General features: G+C 33.0%; 3 protein-coding genes across 3 annotated transcripts; 1 reads left to right on the top strand and 2 right to left on the bottom strand.

Annotated features, from left to right (window-relative positions):
• The first annotated feature begins 1,650 nt into the window (after positions 1-1,650).
• LOC106126515 (uncharacterized) lies at positions 1,651-8,684 on the top strand. The gene is made up of 9 exons (XM_013324226.1): positions 1,651-1,738; positions 2,804-2,939; positions 3,035-3,202; positions 3,501-3,643; positions 3,844-4,013; positions 7,519-7,658; positions 7,891-8,058; positions 8,300-8,442; positions 8,514-8,684. The coding sequence occupies exons 2-9, from the start codon at positions 2,807-2,809 to the stop codon at positions 8,682-8,684; spliced, it is 1,236 nt and encodes a 411-aa protein (XP_013179680.1). The 5' UTR covers positions 1,651-1,738; positions 2,804-2,806.
• A 1,162-nt stretch (positions 8,685-9,846) lies between these two features.
• LOC106126668 (glutathione S-transferase 2-like) lies at positions 9,847-14,103 on the bottom strand. Its single transcript, NM_001312096.1, is given in 5 exon segments — positions 9,847-10,754; positions 11,014-11,156; positions 12,016-12,183; positions 13,389-13,525; positions 13,992-14,103. Coding segments are annotated over 4 exon segments (621 nt in total). The 5' UTR covers positions 13,522-13,525; positions 13,992-14,103; the 3' UTR covers positions 9,847-10,577.
• Positions 14,104-15,260: 1,157 nt separating this feature from the next.
• Positions 15,261-17,968, bottom strand: LOC106126776 (melanoma-associated antigen G1). Its single transcript, XM_013324621.1, has 5 exons — positions 17,652-17,968; positions 17,048-17,219; positions 16,371-16,483; positions 15,838-15,933; positions 15,261-15,572 (listed from the first exon to the last, which is right to left on the bottom strand). Exons 1-5 carry the CDS (start codon positions 17,865-17,867, stop codon positions 15,510-15,512), a joined length of 660 nt encoding a protein of 219 aa, XP_013180075.1. The 5' UTR covers positions 17,868-17,968; the 3' UTR covers positions 15,261-15,509.
• Positions 17,969-18,059: the final 91 nt, after the last annotated feature.

Below are 18,059 nucleotides of genomic sequence, written 5' to 3'. Positions count from 1 at the left end.
CAAGTGGACTGAAAACTTAGTAGGCAAGGCAGAAACTAGGGAAGTCATAGAATACGGAAGAACAGCATACTATGGAAGGCATTAGGAAAGAAAAAATAATTAAAATACATTTAAAAACACACACACATTATAATATATGACACATTTCACTTAATTTTAGGGTCACTGACACTAAAAAAATTACCTATAACGGACAACACTGAATACAATTAACTCTGCCTACCCCTTTAATTATCACTGTGAATGATTTTTAATTCAACTCTTTACTAATACTTTCGTCATAATTAACCAAAAACTAAACGTTGTTGCCCGCCAACGACATAACGCGGTGTGTGCTAAAAATAAACTAATACGGTACAATCTGCTTGCAAAACAACCCGAAACCATGTAGACTGAAGACCCGTTAGCGGACCGGATTCGCGAATTGACGTTTGACGTTTGTGAATACAGCCAGATTGTCAGACAATACTTTGTGGTGACAACTGATACCATAATAAAACTGATTAAAATTTTGTCTGCCGTATCTGCTGGTATTCAATGATTATACGTATGGAACAATGTGCTTTATGACTATATTAACCACAAAGGCGACGCCGTTCATCACTACACCAAATTCGTATGCAACACGCGACCGTGTGTTCGAAAATGATACATTGGAAGAAAAAAAAAACATGAAGCATCAACCACACATAGAGAATATAAAAATTAAATTTTTTATACTACAAACTAACGTATTTTACTTATTACACTGTTTCTGTTTTGTTAACAATTACGCAGGGAAAGAAATATTCCTTTATAAATATTGTTGCAACAAAGATTTTTGTTTACATTTTTGTAAATCCACTAACAGCAAACGTGAATGTAAAATACATTGTTCACAGAATACTAATTTACTGCAAGACAAAAAGAAATAAAATCTCCAACTGTGTAACAAATTACCAGTTTTACATGACGGTGACTTCCCATTGTTTCAAACCTTGTATAAAAACATATCATCATCCCGCTCATTCTGTTTGAAAAAACAAAGACAACAATAATATGTTTTAAGACCACGGAGTTTAAATTTTAGTCTATGTTAAATCCAAGTTACAAACTTTTTGCTTAAATTAAACTTACTTTATTCTTTTGTTTTCTTATATTATTTTTAATCGACGCACTTGATTATAAATAAAAACATACTTAAACAACCACTTGAAACTGTATAAAGTGCACTTGTGTGGAAAAGGTAATTTTGATTGTCAATTCTCACAGAGTAGAAATAAACAGACAGTAAATGAGCTAAGAAAATGTATTATAAAATTTATTGCAATTTATAATTTAAATACCTTCATTGTGCATAAGAATCGAACTGAATTTTTATCCTCTGAAATACTACTAACATAACTACATTAATAAATTTTAACCATATCATTAGAGACTTAGTTACAAAAAACAACAGAATTATTCAAATCTTATCTACAACTTTACTTTTGCTGACAAGGCTAAATTCTCAAATCCGCTCGATATAAGATCAGCTTAACTAATATTTATCGGTCACATTTGCTGTTCATGTGGACGCACGCTCAAATAGTTTCACTTGTATGTCCTTTCTGTGTGATAGCTTTACTCTTTGTACGATTAAATATCCATGGCAACACGAAGATACAAAACCGTTTAAAACACAATGTACGCCCAGTGTTGTTAAGTTGGTAGGACTGTCGATCGCGCCTTAACATCGCGTCTTATTCCATCGTAATTCGTAAGTGATTTCTAGTAAAAAGATACAATTAAATCAAAAGTTTAATAGTGCGTCGAAAGTATTCAATTTTTAACATTGAATTTATAGTTTTAATGCCGTTTAAATTGTTTAACGCCATTTACTGAGTATTTTGAAATTCAATTTAGTCACTAATCCTGTTGTTCCAAATGAGATATTCTATAACATAGATTATAATTTTTTGGAGCGTTCAGAGCACAAAAATGAGGCATTTTTGAAGTCCTCCGGGGGCATTTTTGTGGTAAATTTCTCTAGTTTATATAACGCAATTTACATAATAAATAAATCAAAAGATAAGAGGTTGCAATTATTCTTATTTTTATTTCTTAGTTTTAGTAAAGTTTAGTAAGTTAAAAATTGTAATTAATCGTGGCATTTTTTAAAACACCTATATTAACAACTATTTTTTTTTGTATTTGTTAAATATATTTGGTTTTAATTAGGTTTGAACAAATCTTATACTTTATTTTACTATTAATTTTTCTACACTTAATGTTCCTCAATTTGGGATTGGATTAGGATTGGAAAATAGTCTTCCGATTAAACGCCAAACTTGTATGAATCGCTCAATCTAGAGTTAATATATCTATATTCTAAACATATAAACCACATAAATTTGTAACAGAACACACTGTTCACTCTCTCGCCTTGTTTAAGGCCATTGACCCATAGACTGTATCATAAACCAATGAAATACATGAGACTTAATCAAGTTAAACAAGTTTAAGTTATATTTGATTTGTATATCACTACTTCACCTTATAAGATATGGAAAAAAATCATCGTTAATATTTAAATAGCACTTTATATAGATAAATACTTAGATAACGGTGTAGGGGTACTATCCAGGTGATTTTAGCTTGGCAACAAATAATAGAGTAAGGTATAAAATTTTCTAGAACCCAAAAATGTGCTAGAATATACGATTCTAGTAAATGATTATTATGGATCTGGCCAAAAAGAAGACATTTTTAAACTGTCTTTTTACCATATTTTTTATTTATTTTATTAAGATATTTTAATAGCATTAATATCTTCCATCATCAGATAATGCCGAAGGTGTCAGTGACGTACTTCAATGTGAAGGGTTTGGGTGAAGGCATACGTATGTTGCTGGCCTACGGCGGACAGGAGTTCGAAGATGTCCGCGTTGACAAAGAACAATGGCCGGACTTGAAACCTAGTTAGTAAACGATATTTTTCGAGACTCTATTCTAATTCAGTTTGTGCATTCTGTTTAATTCTATACTACGTGTAATAATTTCTGTTTCTTCTCAGAGACGCCATTTGGGCAGCTGCCTTTACTTGAGATAGATGGCAAGCAGTACGCGCAATGTATTGCTATCTGCCGTTACCTCGGCCGCAAGTACGGTCTGGCTGGTACCACACTAGAAGAGGACCTGCTCATCGACCAGAACATGGATTTCTTTAATGACATTCGGATGAGTAAGTTACTCAAATTCAGTACAAATGTTTATAAGGGCAGGACGTATTTGATTGCGAAAGCGAAGTTTTGCGTAGAGCACAAGTAATTTGGGCCTATGTTAAACTATAGACTATTTTAGGTAAATATTAACAATAAAAAATTTTTATAAAAATTTTATATATATTACTATAACTTAGGAGTTACTAAGATGGTGATTAGTCAAGATATGTTATGCTCTCTCGATAAAAGAGTAACTAATAGCTTGTCCGATTTTTAAATCAAGTACTTACATGATTTTTACGCATTTCATCATTGAAGAGGCTGTGGCAGCAAATTACGAGCCTGATGAAAAGGTCAAAGCCGCCAAGCTGGAGGATCTCAAGAAGAATCATTTCCCATTCCTATTTAGTAAATTGAATGAGATAATAAAAGAGAACAACGGATTTTTAGCTGCCGGGAGGGTACGTATGAATCAATATTACTGAAAGTACTATTTTTAACAGTCTAATCACACCCAAGGGGTAGACTCGAAGTCCTTTAGTGGGGACGTATAGTGAGCTGATGATTACAATTATTAAATATATTGCGGCGTCTTTACAAGATGATAAGATATATAGGACAGGTATTTAATTATTTTCCTTGTCGTTATGTGTTATTTCAGTTAACATGGGCTGATTTTATGTTCGCCGGCGTGTACGACGCCCTTAAAATGTTCACACATATACCAGACCTGGACGAGAAGTATCCCAGTTTCTCCAAATTGAGGGACACCGTGCGCTCCCTGGCCAAAGTTAAAGAGTTCTGTGAATCCGCGCCCAAGACAGATTTTTAGTTTTTATATACGACTAAATGGATGTTACATTATGTCAGTATTTCTTTTATTTCTATCATTATGTTATATTTTTAATAGACAAAATATCCTTTTCCAGCTGAAAAAATTGGATCAAAGGTATCTTTGTTGATAAGAGTCGTTATTGTGTATTTCAATTTTTATATTAAAACATATATCTGTTATAAAAAATTGTTTTTGTTTATATTAGCAATATTCCTAATTAATTAGAAATTCACTAACATTTGCAAACGATAACACGATAAATTTTCAATAAAATGCAATATTATTCCTTATACTCAATTTCATATAGTTCTACTTATATTCAAACTCTCTCAGCCGTAAATTGTAGTATCCAATAACTAATACCATGAAATAAGCCAATTAAAATGGCCATACCCATGAATTTCCACTAGCAAAATGTGAAGAAAAACACATTATCGTCGTCTTTATTATCTTTACGGCAAACAAATTGTGTTAACACGATGATTTCATAGTTATGATGACAACATTCTGTAACATTACTTGTGAAAATGGAGGAGGAGGTCCTAAAAAATATTCGTATAATTCTCACCAAGAAAATTAAAACGGTTTATTAGTCTATGAAGTATGAAATAATATATTTACTCTTTTTCTTTCACATGGAATATGTATTTTGCTCTCGAGGTTGACCTTGGACTTGCGCCGGCGCCGGGGGCGTAGCAACGTAGACTATTTTTATTCCTGCTATTTATTGTTACTATACAAAATAATTATATTATTTGCATACAGTATAAATAAGCGGGTAATGGCTTAAAATTCTGGACTAATTTTGAGGGGAATTTTACTGGTATGTAGTTTATGGTAACCTAGACTTTTTTAATTTGGTACTGACGAAGTCGCAGTTGACCACTAGTCTGTAATAAAATTGATGCTTTTATTTGCACAACATGACCAATTTTACAAACAATTTCTTTACCATGATAACAAGATAAAAGTTTACTCTCTGTATGTATACTCTGTGAAAATAAAAGTCCAAGGTCACGCGCACACAAAACATGGCCATTGGTCAATAGCCGGTTGTTGCTAGTTGGTACGGTTGGTACTACTGACGCCGGCAGTCGGCTGTTGGAGCAGTTTTCTAGTTTCACGTCAACATTGTGTTGGCAGAGTGCATTCCAGATATTTTTTTTATTCTTTCGTAAGTGTTTTCTGTTTTAATTTATTTCTTGTAACTTATGTTTGTCTGCATTATAGTTATAATTGCAATAAAAACTATTTTAAGACTTACAATATATTTAGTTTTTACGTTATGCCAGCAATTTAAAATTTATTTAATCGACCGGCGTTCTATTATTCAATTGAGATATAACCTCGCCCGGCTTATAATTTAAGATCTGACCTCAGATACTATTAAAAAAATATGAACTTGTGAGGATGTAGAAAGTATTATTCCTTGTTTTTAATAACTTCCATCTATTATCTAGATATTCTCGGATCAATAAAAATTTAAAACAAGCTAAAAATCGCAATTATCTCGTGTCTTATAATTTTTTTTATAAAAGTTGTATTAGTAATGCTTTTAAGCCAATATAACCTACCCTATATATAAAAGGTGGTAAGTTTCTCGAAATAGTGTAAAGAGGTCCAATCTCTCCAACATTATATGACCAATTACTGACTAGGCTTAATCTCACCATAATTTGTAGTTCAATAGTTTTAAAATCATTTAATTTTGATTCGATTTTTTTACCGGTCAAAATATATGTTTTATTATTAGTTAATGGTTCATTATATGTTACGATCGTATGAATGTGTATTCTCATAGTTTAGATATCTCAAAGATATAGTGTAATTCTCACAGTACGTCGTTGAAATATATATCTTTATAGATAAGAAAGCGATAAACTTAACATTGGGTCTTTTTATTGCTAACTTGGTTTCATTGGAACTTCGTTCGCGTTTCAAAAGCTTTCATTATAATTAGGTAAAATATTAAAAACATTTATTTTACATTATAAATATTAATGTACCCATTCCAATTAGATTTGTGCAAGAATATGGTTCACGTCAATCAAATTGCATTCAAACCCTTGATTTCTATCGGCTGTCTATACTTAACCATAAGGCCAAATGCCTTATCGATGCCAAAATTCAACAGTATCCAGCGACCGTTTTTGACTAATAACTTTTGCTTAGTCATTTTCCTTTTTCTTCTTACTAATATTATAAATGCAAATGTTTAGATGGATGGATCGATCAAGGTATATCCAGAACGGCTCAACTGATCTCGATGTAATTTGACATACATATAGAACATAGTCTAAAAGAAAACATAGGCTATTTATGTTTTGCGAATGGAGTCGCGGGCCACATCTAGTAAATCTATAAGTATAGTTAATCTCCCCATGGCCTACAAGAAAGTTAGTTGAACTAACTAGTGTTATTTGATTTGACTATCATTCAATTTGATAAGATACAGTAAACAATGAATATAGCTTTGTTGACAGACTATACTAAAGATAGGCTAGTACTTTAGATAGTCCTAGATTAAGTATATAAGACAGAGATTTTGAAAAGTAAATAATCTTGTCTCTATTAACTAATGAAATTAATAAATATAAGTTAAATTTGCACCAGCTTCACTATAGTTTACTAGATGTTGCCCCCGACTCCGTCCGCTTAGAATTAAAAACAAACTTAGGAGTAGCTTAGTTCTTCCAGAATATGTTCCACATCTATGCCAAATTTTATCGAGATCTGTTGATCAGATTTGGAGATACCTTCAAACAAACAACCATCCATTTAAACTTTCGTATTTATATTAGTAAGATAGTAATATTTCTTTCACCTACGTAAGCGTCTACTAATTAAACATCGTAATATAATTTTATTCGGCGTTTTTCAAAGTATTTCTTATTAAACAATGAATTTAATGCATAACACGATTAATATTTATTTCCATGTTTATTGCCTGTTTAAAAATGTCAGGCGTTGCTAGCATATATTCTTCGAAAAAAAATATCTTAACAAAATAAAATAAGCTTAAAAAACTGATAAGATTTATTATTGATTAATGATTCTTATTGATTTATACTAGAGATATGTATTAGAATAATAATTATTTTATTTCTAAAACGGTTTAACACTTCATCAGCTCACTATACGTACCCACCGAGGGGCTCGGAGCCTACCCTAAGTTAAAGGTGATTAGGCCATAGCCAACCACGCTGGCCAACTGCGGCTTGGTTGACTTCACACATATATTTGAATTTCTTCTCAGATATGTGCAGGTTGCATCACGATGTTTTCCTTCACCGTAAGAACGTCGGATAAATGTATATATGTAAATCGGAAATCGAAAAACACATTGGTACATAGCGGGATTCGAACCCAGGACCTGCAGATTGCAAGCCAAGTACTTTACCACTGAGCCACCGACGCTCGGTTTAACACGATACAATTAAATTACAACCAAAGCAATCTTTGTTTCTTTAATATGTTTTTTATTACAGAAGATAACTAAAATCGAACAATGCCGAAGGTTACAGTGACCTATTTCAATGTAAAGGGTTTGGGTGAAGGCATACGTATGTTGCTGGCCTATGGCGGACAGGAGTTTGAAGACGTCCGCGTAGAAAAAGAACATTGGCCAGAGTTAAAACCAAGTTTGTAGTTTCCTATATTGAATGACGCTCGATTGTAATTTTACTAGGTATATTGTAAACTAGCTGTACATGACACTGTCTACACGTAATTAACAGTGTGTACGTATTCTTCCAGACTATGTTCTATAGGAGAATTTTATATATAAAATATGATTAATATATCAAAAAAATTTGCTAAAAGTGCATATATTTCTGACCTACGGTATGTTTTTAAATACGCGTTGTTTACCAGAGACACCATTCGGTCAACTACCTATGGTGGAGATAGATGGCAAGCAGTACGCGCAATGTGTTGCAATCTGCCGCTACCTCGGACGCAAGTACGGCCTAGCCGGTGCCGACATCGAGGAGGATCTTATCATCGACCAGAATATGGATTTCTTTAACGATGTACGTTTAAGTAAGTAGACTTCACGAATCATTTACTTTCTAGCAACTACCTTTTGTTACGAAGAAAATTCGAAAATGAGTCAGTGTATTGACTCAACACTAGCCTTACTAAAATATCGACGGTCATGTTCCCCTCACTATCCGTTCAACGAAAGCACGTCATTCGCGCCAAATGTCTAAAACTTTTTATATAAGAATGCAAAAGGGCGGGCTGACTGTACTGACCTATAAATTTGAATTTTTGTATCCAGAGGCGGCGTCAGCACATTACGAACCCGATGAGAAACTGAAAGCAACAAAACTTGAGGACCTCAAGAAGAATCAGTTGCCGTTCTTGTTCGGAAAATTGGATGAAATGATTCAACAGAATAACGGATATTTAGCCGCTGGCAAGGTGCGATAAAAATTACACTATTCTGTTTTATATTAGGGGTAAAACTTGAGTTTTTTTATTTATTTTTTTAGTTGACATGGGCTGATTTTATCTTCGCCGGAATGTACGATGCGCTCAAAATGCTCACTCAAATGCCAGATTTGGATGAAAAGTATCCGAGCTTCAAGAAACTGAGGGATACAGTTTGTGCTTTGCCCAAAGTGAAGGCTTTCATTGACGCAGCTCCCAAAACTGATTATTAATTAACATATACAATGTTTTATTTGTAAAACCTTACTTTTTATTTAATCATTATATTTTAAAGAACACATTTCGGTGTTTTTAATCGAAAAATCGCCGATATTACTAAAATAATAACCAAATTCATATTTGAATCTTCGAGATGAAAAATGTTCATGAAATCTCCTAAATACGTTCGTCAACAGTCAAGCGATAATTGGTTGTTTACAAAGCTTAACCGAGAAATTCCCCTACCGTGACACACTGTCTCTGTTTTTACCACAGAGAATGAAAGGGATGCCAACATTTTAATAAAATATCGTAGTGGAAACTCACCGTAATTATGACTCACAAAGCAATTTGCAGGACGCCTCGTGTCTCAAGGTCACGAGAAACGACATCTGCAGTCCATTGATTCAATCATTATGTTCAATTTATGTGTGGGAAAAATACAGGTGTTACGAATGTGTTCATTATTCAATATCAAATTACAAATAATTATCATAGACATAATATTATTGCAGTTAAGGAAATAACGATATCCCTAAAGTTTGTCCTCCGTCAAATCCATTTCCCCTTCTCATCCTTTCCTTATAAGAATAGGGAGGGGAGGGAAAGAGGACAACAAGGCTTCCAGAACACACATGATGAGTTACAAATAGACAAAACGCGGAATTGCTTTCACTAGACGTTTTCTGTGTGGTGGTATTACACCGGACGAGCCGGCACATTTGCTGGCGCCTATCACTGTGTATTACGTAGTTTAGACGCTAGAACCCTTCAGTTTATTACTTACTATCGACCGCGACTCCATTCGCGCGAATAAAAAAATCTTAATTAGTAACCTATGTATTCTATCATCCACACCTAACTCTATACCAAATTTCAAGAGATCCTTGCAGCTGTTTTAGATAAACATAGTAACAAACATCCAAACGTTTGCTTTATAATATTAGTTAGATATCAAATTTACTGAATTATTTCGAAAAGTCTATAATAGATTTTAATATTACGCGACTTTGAATAGAGGTAAGTTGGGGTGAAGTCATATTGTTAACCAAGTTTGTGGTACTCCACTGTACACGTCGTTCCCGGACATCCTGTATATAAGAGGTATTATCATGCCCATTGTTTTATTTCTCTCAATTTATGAGTCCGATTTTTGTTTTCTTAAATAAAACACCATTTGTAATACAATTGTTTATTATTCGAAAATATAGAAAACACATTTTATATTTTGTGCATTTCTTTAAACTAAAAATATTGAATAAAATCAAATAATAATGCAACATGTAAGGCACTTTGTAATTCAAAGATAAAATTATTAAGACAACGAATAATGGAATTCTTTCTTACGACATATTATATTTATGCACCATTGTTTTCAAAGCATATATGTTACACTAATTGTATTATATAACTTGTGTTCAACATTTGTTTACAGACATGTTACATATTGTACACTGGGTAACATAGTGTACACCGGCTTGCAAATACAGTTAAAGTCATTGTACATTAGTTAACAGACATGTCAGAGATGTTGTACAATTTGTTACAGACATGTTACATGTTGTACACTGGTTAAAATATATATTAGATGTTGTACAATGGTTTAAGGACATATCAGTTATTGTACAACAGTTTAAAGTCATGCGAGATATTGTACAATGGTTTATAAACATGTTACATATTGTACAATGATTTAAGGTCAAATTTGATATTGTACAATGGTTAATATACATGTTAGATGATGTACAATCGTTAAAAGACATGTTGGAAATTGTACAATGGTTTATAGATATGTCTGATGTTGTACAATGTTTTATAGACCTATCAGATATTGTAGAATGATTAATAGAAATTTTAGATGAATCTTTTACGCACATCATGTTGTATGTTGTAATGTTTTAGGTGCGTTAAAAGTTGTACACTGGCGTTGGCAATTTGGACACGTAGTCCTGGATCTTGGGGAATGAGAAGATGGTGTCGTAGAGCTTTTTAAAGCTGGGATATTTCTCTTCCAAGTCGGGCATCTGCAGCATAGTCTTCAGGTACAAGAAGATGCCAGCGAACACGAAGTCACCCCAAGTGAGCTGTTAGAAATAAACATAAAACCTTTAATATACTTAAGACTGATGTGACAAAATAAGAACTATGTTACACTCTGTACAAAAAGTAAATAAAAGCAAAAACTAAACATGTATGGTTACTTTGAAAAGCAACAACAACGGCTTAAATCATCTTAAGAAATTTACACAGATAATAATAATCGTAAAATTAATCGGAAATAAAAAAAATATTATGCAATACGATGGAAACTTTCAAATTTTCTAGGTTTGATAATTTTCTTACTTTGCCAAGTGCGAGATGTCCGTTATTCTGCTTGATAATTTCATCAAGCTTGCTGAGCATTGCGGGGTAGACGTTCTTGGAAAAGTCCTCGTGTTTCTTGGCTTTGACCGCCTCGTCGTTCTCGTAATGGACTGCGGCCGCCTCTGTAACAAAGCTTCGTTAGTATTTTTACAAACTAGCTTTTGTCCGCGACTTTCCCCGCCGTATGCAAAACAACTTCTATAAAAACCTTTTAAATAACAACAAAAAGATATAATAATCCTTCACTTCACTATAAATATACAAAAATTATATGACTCGTTTGCCAATACAAATATCATCATATAGTTAACACAGTAAAAACACAGATTACCGGTTAACCAGATCTACTCATAGCAACAACTATTTAAACAGATCTTCATACTTGTAATATGTTAAAACACTGGGCATTATAACACAATGATTTCGCGACCTTGAGACTCATCGTATTGCTACAGAATTTCGATAAAAAGCCACTTATTGATATCATATACCGTAATTACGTAGATAAATTTCAAGTATGACACTTTAATATTACCATCTATGTGTACACATTAATATAATTAACAATAATAATGAAAAGCGCAAAATTACGCACATTATAAATAAACACTGCTTGTTGTAAACATGCACTTACTGCGTTCAAAACTGCACTAAGTCATATGCCGCCATTTTGTTTAACAATCGCCAGGATAAATTTACTTATACAGTATAAACATCTTTTTGGTGACTCAAGGTCAAGTGCGCGCGACGCAGTGCCCCCCCCCCGCGCTACACCTCGTGTACTACACAACAATACGTAAGAAAGTTCAAGCTGTAAACATGATTAATCTTTATTCAGTTGCAGTGTTAGAACGAAATAGGGCGATCGCCCAGGGCGCCAAGCACAAAGCCGCCCTTTAAGATACCTCTAAATCAAAAAAAGGGTCCGCAAAAATCTCGCCCAGGGCGCGGGAAACGCTAAAATGCCTCTATTCTACTCACTGGTTCTAATATCATTGAGGAAATCGACGTTCTGGTCAATGATGAGGTCTTCCTCAAGAGTGGCACCGGCGAGACCGTGCTTACGGCCGAGGTAGCGGCAAATCGCGTTGCTTTGCGCGTACTGCTTACCATCCACCTCCAGGATCGGTAGCTGGCCGAACACCGTTTCTGATAACAAGGGAATTAAAAACAATAATAAATGAACAGACTGTAATAAGTTAAAAAGTACAACAGACTATAAAAAAAATCGAATACCTAATTCGTAAAAATCGATTCATCTGTTTTTACACATATCTTGTTATCAAAATACTATTCACTATCATATTAATTATATCAATAAAATGTAATTTTATAAATAAATAATAATCAAAATAAGATAAACAATCAACATCGTCAATAACATCTGTTCAACTGTTGCCTATCAACAAATTTAAAAAAAAACTTATATAGAAAGGTACAATACATTACACAAGTATAATACAGCCATATGAAAAAAAAAACTCATTTAGTAAACAATGGTACAGTCACAAACATGTACATCCGGTGATAGTTGATTGTACCACTATTGTACCGTTGTGCGCGATTGTACAGGTCTGTCTGTAATATAGTAACAAACATGGTTGTTATTCAAACGGAGTCAAGGAGACGGAAATTGATGAATGAATAATAAAACTCTTTTTATATATCTTTAAGTTACTTATTGTTTACTGTTTAGTTTACAACTATAGATAAGAGATACTTTGCCTTATGGATTTTACTAATATTTTAGTCGACTTTACTAAATTATATACTCTGTCCGCCAGGAAGTAAAACAAATTTAATAAGTAGCCTGTGTTGTCCCAGATTGTATATCTATGCTAAATTTAAGTGAGATCCGTGTAGCTACTTGTGATAAATCCATCCATCCATACATCTAAACATTAGCATTTATATTCAGTATATATTTTGATTTCTAAAGCGGTTCAGGTGATCCCCTAGAGTCTGGGATCCATCATGATGGTTTACTCTGAAGGGCATTAAAGTTGAGTTTTGGGAATATGAAGATGTAGCAACAGAGATGCACCGCCAAAAGGGTGAAACTTTACTAAACTAAAAATAATAAATTATGTAAATTTATATGCAATAATTTTTCATCTTACTAATTTATTTTTACCAGGTAAATTACAACAGCCTTCTATAGATCTAGGATCTTTAGCCTACACTTTTAATATAGATAATATATATCCTTTTTGATAGAATAATATCTTTTTTTGCATATTCTCTGCTCTAACACCAAATGACTCTTTAATCATTTGCCACTTTTCCACCATTACAGATTTACATTAATGAATGGATCTCAGAGTTTCATACTGATGTCATATATTTATACTAACTTGGTTTCATTTCTTGCCACTCCTCCATGGCAACACGGTTGTCTTCAAACTCCTCGCCGGTGTAGGTCAGCAGGAGGCGACATGACTCACCCAGAGCACGCAGGTTGAAGTAGTAGAATTTTGTCTTAGTCATTTTCCTATAAAAAAAATTTGTAAAGTATTATAGCATACTAGTTTAATTTTACATCTTTAGTTTGCACTTGACTCTTTGTTGTTTTAATTTACTTATAATACTACTCTTTGTAATAAACAGAAATTAATATCCCTAAATATGTATTTATATTTATAAACATTTAGACGTACGAAGCCGGGGCGTCCACCGATCTTGACATAAACTCACAAGTAAAGCGAGATAATTAGATAGCTAGCAGATAAATCTTCCCAGATCTAGGCTAGAAGAGGGTTTGTAGATAGCGGCAAAAATATAATTTATTACGAAACGTCGAAAACCATTACGAACACCATCAGACAACAATTGCAGTAATTTATAGATAGGTACCTAAGTACCCTGCTTCTAATATTACGTTTTAAACGTAAATTGCTGGATCAAAACACCAAATAACAAATATTTCACAGTCGTGATTCAAAAAAAAGTGTACTTACCCAATTGAAAAGCACTTAGTAACAACGAAAATAGATAACCAACCGGCTTATATTACCACCTACGAACACAACTCGCTCGTTTATCACAGAAAAGCAAACGCAAATGCCCACAGTTGCCAATCAAGTTTTCATTATATACCAAGACTAGGTTAGGTAGGTTTTTAATTCGCGGTATCAGCACGATGACGTTTCATGTTAAAGTTACGTATACACTGTCCATTGGATGGATAAATCTAAACTTTAAATCTAAAGACGATATTGGACTATTTCGAACTTCGTGCTTCAAAAACGAGTTTAATTTAATAAATATATACAATTATAAATGCAACGAAAACGCCACAAGTTCACTAACTGTACATATTTACATTTTACCATAAATTAATCAATCACAATGGAACACACAAAAACCAACACACATGCTTATACTAATGTACTTGCAAACAACAGAATACTTTAGTTCGTCAAGCAATAAAAACATTTATCAATTTCAATAAATCCATACAAATCATTTGAAGGTGCTAGTGTATACGGAGCTTAATCGTTGTCACATTCATGACAGTGTTGCCAACGCTACCACAATTGCCGTTTTTTACGGTTTTCAAGCCAACATACTAAAAAGAATTACGGTCTACGGCCACAGCTAATTTTAGGGCGTTTCGAATATTTACAATAATTAGTTGAATTTTTTCAATTCACTTTTAAAGTTTTAGGACTGTGAATACGATTCCAAAAATAGGATTTTAATGAATAATAACTAAAAATAGTCAATGCTACCAATTATTCTGTTTTATTACCTTTCTCTTTTTACTGGGTCTGCTTTAGTATCTGCTCAATTGTTTAAAAAACATCTTAAAGAGAAGTTATTGCTTAGGCAATCGAACTTATAACCTGTTTAATATATAGCTAATGTGTTCTTGTCTTTTTTAAAATTAACTATGTTTTCTTTTTATTTCTCCATTATCTTTAGTTAGTTGCTACGAGTTGTAATTACTTTTATTTTTGTTTGTTTAGTTGTCTGCTTTTGTTTTATTTCTTTTACTTAATTTCTAGTGGTTGTAAACGGGCTGATGGGCACCTCTGAACGATCATAACGTGGCCTACCGGGACAGGCTGAAAACCAGCTCCGCATGGCCATGCCATGCGGTACACGCTGAGCCTGCAGCCCATTGTCGTCATACATATAAATATATATTTGTAATTACTGTGTGATTTGATGTATTTGTGTGATGGCAATAAAGAAGTTTTATTTATTTTATTTATTTATTTAGTGATGTAAATTAGATGAACTTTAGGAGTGGATTAAGCCAAACGACGATACTTCTTTCTCTCTAGCCAAAGTTTTTAACCAAAGTTAAAACAACTCTATGTTGTTGCTAAAAAGTTGTACTGTCTAGTACTTGGAACAAATCACCGTCATTTGTGTGTACTAAACGTGAACACAGTGGATTATAATAACAACATATTTGTGTATGATTTATTTTTATTAATAAATATATATAAAAATATGTAAATCTAAACTTAAGTCCCTTCAGTAGCTTCTTTATATTGTTCATACCAGTGATCTGGTGTTTTGCCTAAGGCCTGTAAAATACAAAAAAATATTTTAACTGTGTTACCCTCTGGTAATCTGAGAGAATCAAAAGATAGCAGCTAATTCCTTAAACTCTAGCTAATTTAAATTCTTACTAATATTATAAATGCGAATGTTTAGATGTATGAATGGATGGATGGATGGATATTTGTTTGAAAGTATCTTTACTGAAATCTGGCGTAGATGTAGAATGTAATTTCGCGCAGTCGGAGTCGCGGGCATCTTGTTAAGTAATAAAAGCAATTATGCACAAACCTCAGCCATTTTGTTAAGTAAAAAATTTTTTGGCACTTCCTCGGTGGCTCTTTTGCCCCATTCAAATATATTTCTTGCTAACTCACCATCGCCAACCTAAAGAAAAAAAAACACCAAATTATAATACAACATAGTCTTAACATATTAAAGCTATTATATCTTAATCTCTATAAAATAATTCATTGAAATAATAGATTAAACTCCACAAAAAGTTAAGAGAATATCTTACTAATATTATAAATGAAAAACTTTACATGGACGGATGGATATTTGATTAATATCTTCAGAACGGCTAAACTAATTTCTATAAAATTTAGCAAACACAGAACAAACAACAAGAACAAGAATATGTGGCCGTCCTAAACAAACCTGGCTGTCAGTAGCAATTGTGCTGACATGGCCCGAGACCAAACGCAGAGCCCAAGATAGATCAAACTGGCGGCGCACTGTGGACGCCCTCTGCCCTACTACGGGAACATAGGACTTTAAGTCAAGTAAGTTATGTATTATATCTTATTACAATAAAAATATACCTTGGTATAAAGTAAATACATCTGTTTGGTTGCAGTGCTGATAAATGATTTCCTGCCAGAGTAATCATTTTCTTCCAACAGACCAGATTCCGAGAGGAATTTCCACATGTCATCTGTTAAAAAAAATAACTTTTAGGTTCAAGGACATTTATTCCTTACTCCTGCTATTGAGGTGAAACATTTTCATAGAAAATTCGAAACATACCACGGTATGTGTGAGCTAACTAATTTGCTGTAAAAAAATATCTAAGCTTACCAACTATTATAATTCATAGCATCGTTCAAAATCTCTGGACAAACCAGCAATGGGTTCATAGACACATTTATTGTAATTATATACATTGTACCTTGCTTTCATCTTACTAATATTATAAATGTGAATTTTTAGATGGATGGAAGCTTGTTTGAAGGTATCTCCAGAATGGCTTAAAGAATTTTGATGAAATATGGCACACATGTAGAACATAGTCTGGAAGAACACATATGCCACTTATTAAGTTTTTTTTAAAATTCCAAACGGCCCGAGTCGCGACAGCTAAATAAAGAAAATAAGCCTAACTTTAGCTTATAGTGGCAGTTTCCTATATATTTGATCTTCCATATGCAAAATAAAAAGAGGCTAGTTATGTAAAACCTTACCATAGCTAAAAGCTAGTTTCAATGTAATGACAACAAACCTTCTTTAACAGGACATCCAGACATAAATATATGAATTAAGCATGCTATCAATATTCTTCGTTGTTGTGGATCTATGACACTTGATGACAATGATTGACACTCCTCATCAAGTACTACAATGTATTGTACACCAGTCTTTGCCTCAACCTGCACCAATTTATATCCATATACCTGAAACAGGTAAATGTCGACAGGATATTATTATATTACGCTTATAACATTAAAAAAAAATTGACTGTAAATAAAATGTATACAGTCATATAATTATAATTAAGGGGGTTCCAGAGTATGAATTTATCAAAATAAATCTACACTAAGGTTGCTCTTAAAAAACTATTAAACAATAAGTAAGTGTGGCAGTATTTAATGCTAGCTGTTGCCCTAAATTTCGTCAGCGTGGAATAAAAAAAAGACTATAGTATTGGCGGAAAATGATGTTTAAGTAGTGGGCCTGACAAAATTGGTATACAGGTTTCGGGGATTACCCGGAATAATCGCGAACTTGAGCGCATCATGTTTGTTGAAATAAGTTTTTTTATTATATGCAAACACTTAAATTTCATTACTGCAAAAGGTCTATACCTAAGATATTATGAAACAAACCGTTTTTAAAACTTTGTTCGCTTCAACCATTATACTACTAATTTGATTGGTAGAAGTCTCGCAGGTACTTTGTAAATATTTTAAAATTTCTGCCCTTTTAATTGGAATTTTGCTTCCTTCACGAGAAAAAATATATCGAACGCATTCTATCACGGCACGGTCCGACGTAGTAATCTCTTCTACGGCACTTGTTCTAATTTGTCGTCTTTGCGACATTTTATATATAACTTATATTAAACGTAAAATCAAAATTTAATTTTTCAAGCGATTTTAATAATAACAACAACAAACTTTGGTTATCAGTTTTGACAAGTTTGTATTTTGTATTGTCAATGTCAAATGTTTTTTTTTAATTTTATGACCTGGTAACATAGACCTTTAGAATGTCAAATGAAAAAGGATAAAAGC

Source organism: Papilio xuthus, unplaced genomic scaffold (genome assembly GCF_000836235.2).
Source record: "Papilio xuthus unplaced genomic scaffold, Pxut_1.1 DF824992.1, whole genome shotgun sequence".
NCBI lineage: Eukaryota > Metazoa > Arthropoda > Insecta > Lepidoptera > Papilionidae > Papilio > Papilio xuthus.
Note: the sequence above shows the minus strand (reverse complement) of the source record. Positions and strands in the feature narration are given on the sequence as shown.

Bases quoted from the DNA above. Each gene is read 5' to 3' on its own strand.
- LOC106126776 (XM_013324621.1), bottom strand. From the start codon at position 17,867: ATGTCGCAAAGACGACAAATTAGAACAAGTGCCGTAGAAGAGATTACT. The intron at 17,220-17,651 runs GTTTGTTTCATA...TACCTGTTTCAG, and splicing joins CGAACAAAGTTTTAAAAACG to GTATATGGATATAAATTGGT. The intron at 15,934-16,370 runs GTATATTTTTAT...TTTTTTCTTTAG, and splicing joins TGTATTTACTTTATACCAAG to GTTGGCGATGGTGAGTTAGC.
- LOC106126515 (XM_013324226.1), top strand. From the start codon at position 2,807: ATGCCGAAGGTGTCAGTGACGTACTTCAATGTGAAGGGTTTGGGTGAA. The intron at 3,644-3,843 runs GTACGTATGAAT...GTGTTATTTCAG, and splicing joins GATTTTTAGCTGCCGGGAGG to TTAACATGGGCTGATTTTAT. The intron at 8,059-8,299 runs GTAAGTAGACTT...TTTTGTATCCAG, and splicing joins CTTTAACGATGTACGTTTAA to AGGCGGCGTCAGCACATTAC.